We start from the raw sequence: 3,093 nt of genomic DNA, 5'->3' as shown, positions 1-3,093 counted from the left end.
TCGGTGCACGCTGGGCTTTCCACTGAGGCAATAAATAACCCTCACAGCCTGCTCTGGTGCCAGGAGCGAGCCAGCACCTCCTGCCACCTGTCCCCACGTCCCCTGTCCCATGTCCCACCTCCCCGTGTCCCACACCCCCTTGTCCCACGCACCCACCCCATGCTGAGGCTGCATTCAGCCGTGAGGAGCCCAGCCCTTGGCCATTAGTACATTCAGAGCCCTCCCATGGGAAAAGCACTTTTCCAAAGGAGGAGGACATCCCGTACCCCGCCGTGCCCGCGCGGGGGGACGATGCTCCACAGTGGGGTGACTGCCCGCTCTGTCCCGGGGGGGTGACCTCATCCCGGATGGTGGGGCCCAGCCCCAGCCACCACGGCCACCAGAGTACCCCCAGGTCAGCTCCTTGTGGGGCCTTAAAATGTGCAGGGGGAGCGTGTCCCCACATCCCCCCAGCCGCTGCATCACTGTGTCCTTCCTCACAGTCCTTTTTCCAGGGAAGTGGAAGCTTTCAGACGGTGCTTGAGGATGTCTGTCAGGCTGCTCTCCATGATGGGAACTGTCTGTGGGGGACAGAGTCCAGCCCTGCCGCCAGCCCCCACAGCTCCCCACAGCCCCCACAGCTCCCCACACGCCGTGGGAGTGCAGGGACGGCTGAGGCCCATCCCGGGACCAGCCCACGCCCCGGCACCTCCTCGGGGATGCGCTGCCTCGTCCCGCTGGATGCCGGCCCCAGCTCTGCTCCACCCGGGACACTCCGGCCTGCAACGTTCACCCCCTCAAGGGGCAATAAATTACCAGAGGGCGGATGGGGCCAGCGCAGGGTCCGGGATAATAAATAGGAAGGCGGGAGTTCGGGAGGCAGCGGCGGGGCCCGTCGGCAGTGGAGAAGCAGCGGAGCTGGGGCGGGCGCTCATGAGGGGCTGAGATGAGGTAGGAGGACACGTGCCGCCTGGCCGATGACCTGCACGTACTTCCTGAGCACCTGGCAGCCCTGCTGCTTCTTCTTGAAGGTGCTCTTGCCCTTGGAGCTCTCCCCGTACCTGACGTCCACCTGGAATATGTTGTAGTTCTTGCAGAGGAGGCAGGTGAGGTTGGAGATGAGGCCCCGGGTGGTCTTGGTGGTGTTGTGGAGCCGGTCGAGGAGCTCCTTGGCCGTGGGGTTGAGCTCCTCCTGGTCGCGTGTGATGTTCCCCAGTGAGGCGTTGAGGAAGGCAAAGAGTTTGTACATGGCCACCATCACCTCCTTCCTCTCGCTCGTCCGGTTGACACGGAAAGCAGGGAAGAAGATGCCGGTGGGGTTGCAGAGCTTGTCACTCTCGCTGCTGAACGGTTCTCCCTGGCACTTCAGCTGGGGGGAGAGGTGAGCGTCACCCCATGTCCCCTGTGTCCCTCCCGGCCACTTCTTGTCCCCACCGTGTCCCCAGCACTCCCCCTCCATGCACTCGTGGATCAGACTCCCCTGAGGTCCCCTCTGTCCCCGAGTGTCACTTACGTAGAGGCTGAAGAGGTCCTGGGCGGTGGCGTTGAGCAGCGCGACCTGCCTGCGGGTCTGCTCCTGGACGTTGGAGCGGCACAGGCCGTGGCCGGGGCAGCTGGAGCCGGTGACCAGCAGTGCCCGCCCGGCCACCGGCCGCCGCTGCAGCAGGAGCAGGGCCATGAAGGGCACGACACCTGTGCGGGGAGAGAGGCCGCTGTCACGGTGGGCACCGGCACGGGACGGTGCTGGCCCGTGGGGACCACGTCGCAGAACATCCTCCAAGGATGGCCCCGGTTCCAGGCACCCAGAGACATCCAGGGTGGGGACCCATCCCTCTCGGGTGTGGGTCCAGCTCAGCCGGCAGCCCTCAGACCCCCCATTTTTCTGTCCCGGCCGTACCGAAATTCCCGTCCCACTCCCGTCCCCCTCACCTGCCCCCCGGCAGGCGCTCCCCCGCCTCCCTTCCGGGCGGGGGGCCCCGCAGCATTCCCACATTTCGCAACCGGCCCGGTGGCGACCTGCCGGGTTTAATCAAATATGCAAAGCGCTTTTTCCTCCGTTATCCTGGTCCGGGCGCTGCGGGAGCAAGGCCCCACCCCGGCCCGGCTGACTCAGCGGGGCGCCCGCAAGGAAACCTGCCTTCGGCGTGCCCTCCCTCCCTCCCTCCCGCCTCCGGCCCCACCGCCTGCCTCAGTTTCCCCGTCTGCGAAGTGGGCGCAGTGCCGAGGAGCCCTGGGGAGGGACGACGCAGCTGCCAGAGACTCCAGCCAGGAAATCCCTGGACGCGGAACAAGGGGACTCTTGAGCCACCGGCAGCTGGGTCGCCCCGGCGTCCCCTCCTGAGAGTGGGGCGCTCCGAGCCCTCGTCCACTGGGACTCCCCCAAACCGGGATCCCTGCTCGGGGAGGTCGAAACGCCTCCGGAACGCCGCCAGCTGTGCTGGGCATCCTCGGGGCAGGGTGGCCCAGGGCGGTCCCGGCTGCTGGGTGACCTGGATGCCACCAGGAGGGCCCCGTCGGGGTCCCGTGCCCGCCCCGGGGGTGCTGCCAGGGGAGGCCCCGGGCAGTGCCGAGAGCAGGAGCTGCCCGCACTTGTCAGCGCCTCCGACGTGCCGCCGGTGCCGGGTAATCCAAGCCTCGATTTATTTACTCTGCCCAGGTGGGAAAGGACTTACCTGGGCGTGTTGCGATCCCTGACCCGCCGCCGCTCCCCTCCTGCACGGGACGGGGGGGACCCTTCCTCCCCGCGCCCCCGGGGCCCTGAGTGTTCCCACGGGATGCAGATTCCCTGACCCTGCCGCAAGCCCCTCTCGCCGCTTCCCCCCTCGGCCGCTGCTTCTCCCCCTTTCCCGTCTGGGCAGGGCGAGGCTCGGCCCCCACGTGTGCCAGGGGCCCTGGGATCCCCCAGCGCTGCCGCTGGGGTGGGGGCTGCTCCCTCCAACTCCCCCTCCTGCACTTGGCAGCCTCCCCATCCCTCCAGCGCTCCCGACACGGCATCAGGAGACCCAGAAGGAGGAAAAGCCGGAGGGGGGGGAAAAGTATTTAAAAGTACAAAAAAGCCATTAAAAAAAAAAAATCCCCCCCCCCTTTCCTTGAGATTTTTTTTTTTCTTGGAAG

At 66.6% G+C, this 3,093-nt stretch overlaps 1 protein-coding gene across 1 annotated transcript; it reads right to left on the bottom strand.

Moving 5' to 3' along the window:
• Positions 1–910: 910 nt before the first annotated feature.
• On the bottom strand, positions 911–1,972 carry LIF (LIF, interleukin 6 family cytokine). Its single transcript, XM_027908163.1, has 3 exons — positions 1,909–1,972; positions 1,493–1,671; positions 911–1,348 (listed from the first exon to the last, which is right to left on the bottom strand). The coding sequence occupies exons 1-3, from the start codon at positions 1,970–1,972 to the stop codon at positions 911–913; spliced, it is 681 nt and encodes a 226-aa protein (XP_027763964.1).
• Between the last annotated feature and the right edge of the window lie 1,121 nt (positions 1,973–3,093).

This window comes from Empidonax traillii, unplaced genomic scaffold, assembly GCF_003031625.1.
Source record: "Empidonax traillii isolate 1590-97213 ecotype Southwest subspecies unplaced genomic scaffold, ASM303162v1 scaffold1633:size116118, whole genome shotgun sequence".
Taxonomy (NCBI): domain Eukaryota; kingdom Metazoa; phylum Chordata; class Aves; order Passeriformes; family Tyrannidae; genus Empidonax; species Empidonax traillii.
Note: the sequence above shows the minus strand (reverse complement) of the source record. Positions and strands in the feature narration are given on the sequence as shown.

What these genes read in the sequence shown, in the direction of transcription:
- LIF (XM_027908163.1), bottom strand. Translation starts at nt 1,972, where the DNA reads ATGTGGGAATGCTGCGGGGCCCCCCGCCCGGAAGGGAGGCGGGGGAGC. An exon ending in GAGCGCCTGCCGGGGGGCAG is followed by an intron (nt 1,672 to 1,908) that starts GTGAGGGGGACG and finishes CTCCCCGCACAG; the next exon opens with GTGTCGTGCCCTTCATGGCC. An exon ending in AGGACCTCTTCAGCCTCTAC is followed by an intron (nt 1,349 to 1,492) that starts GTAAGTGACACT and finishes CTCTCCCCCCAG; the next exon opens with CTGAAGTGCCAGGGAGAACC.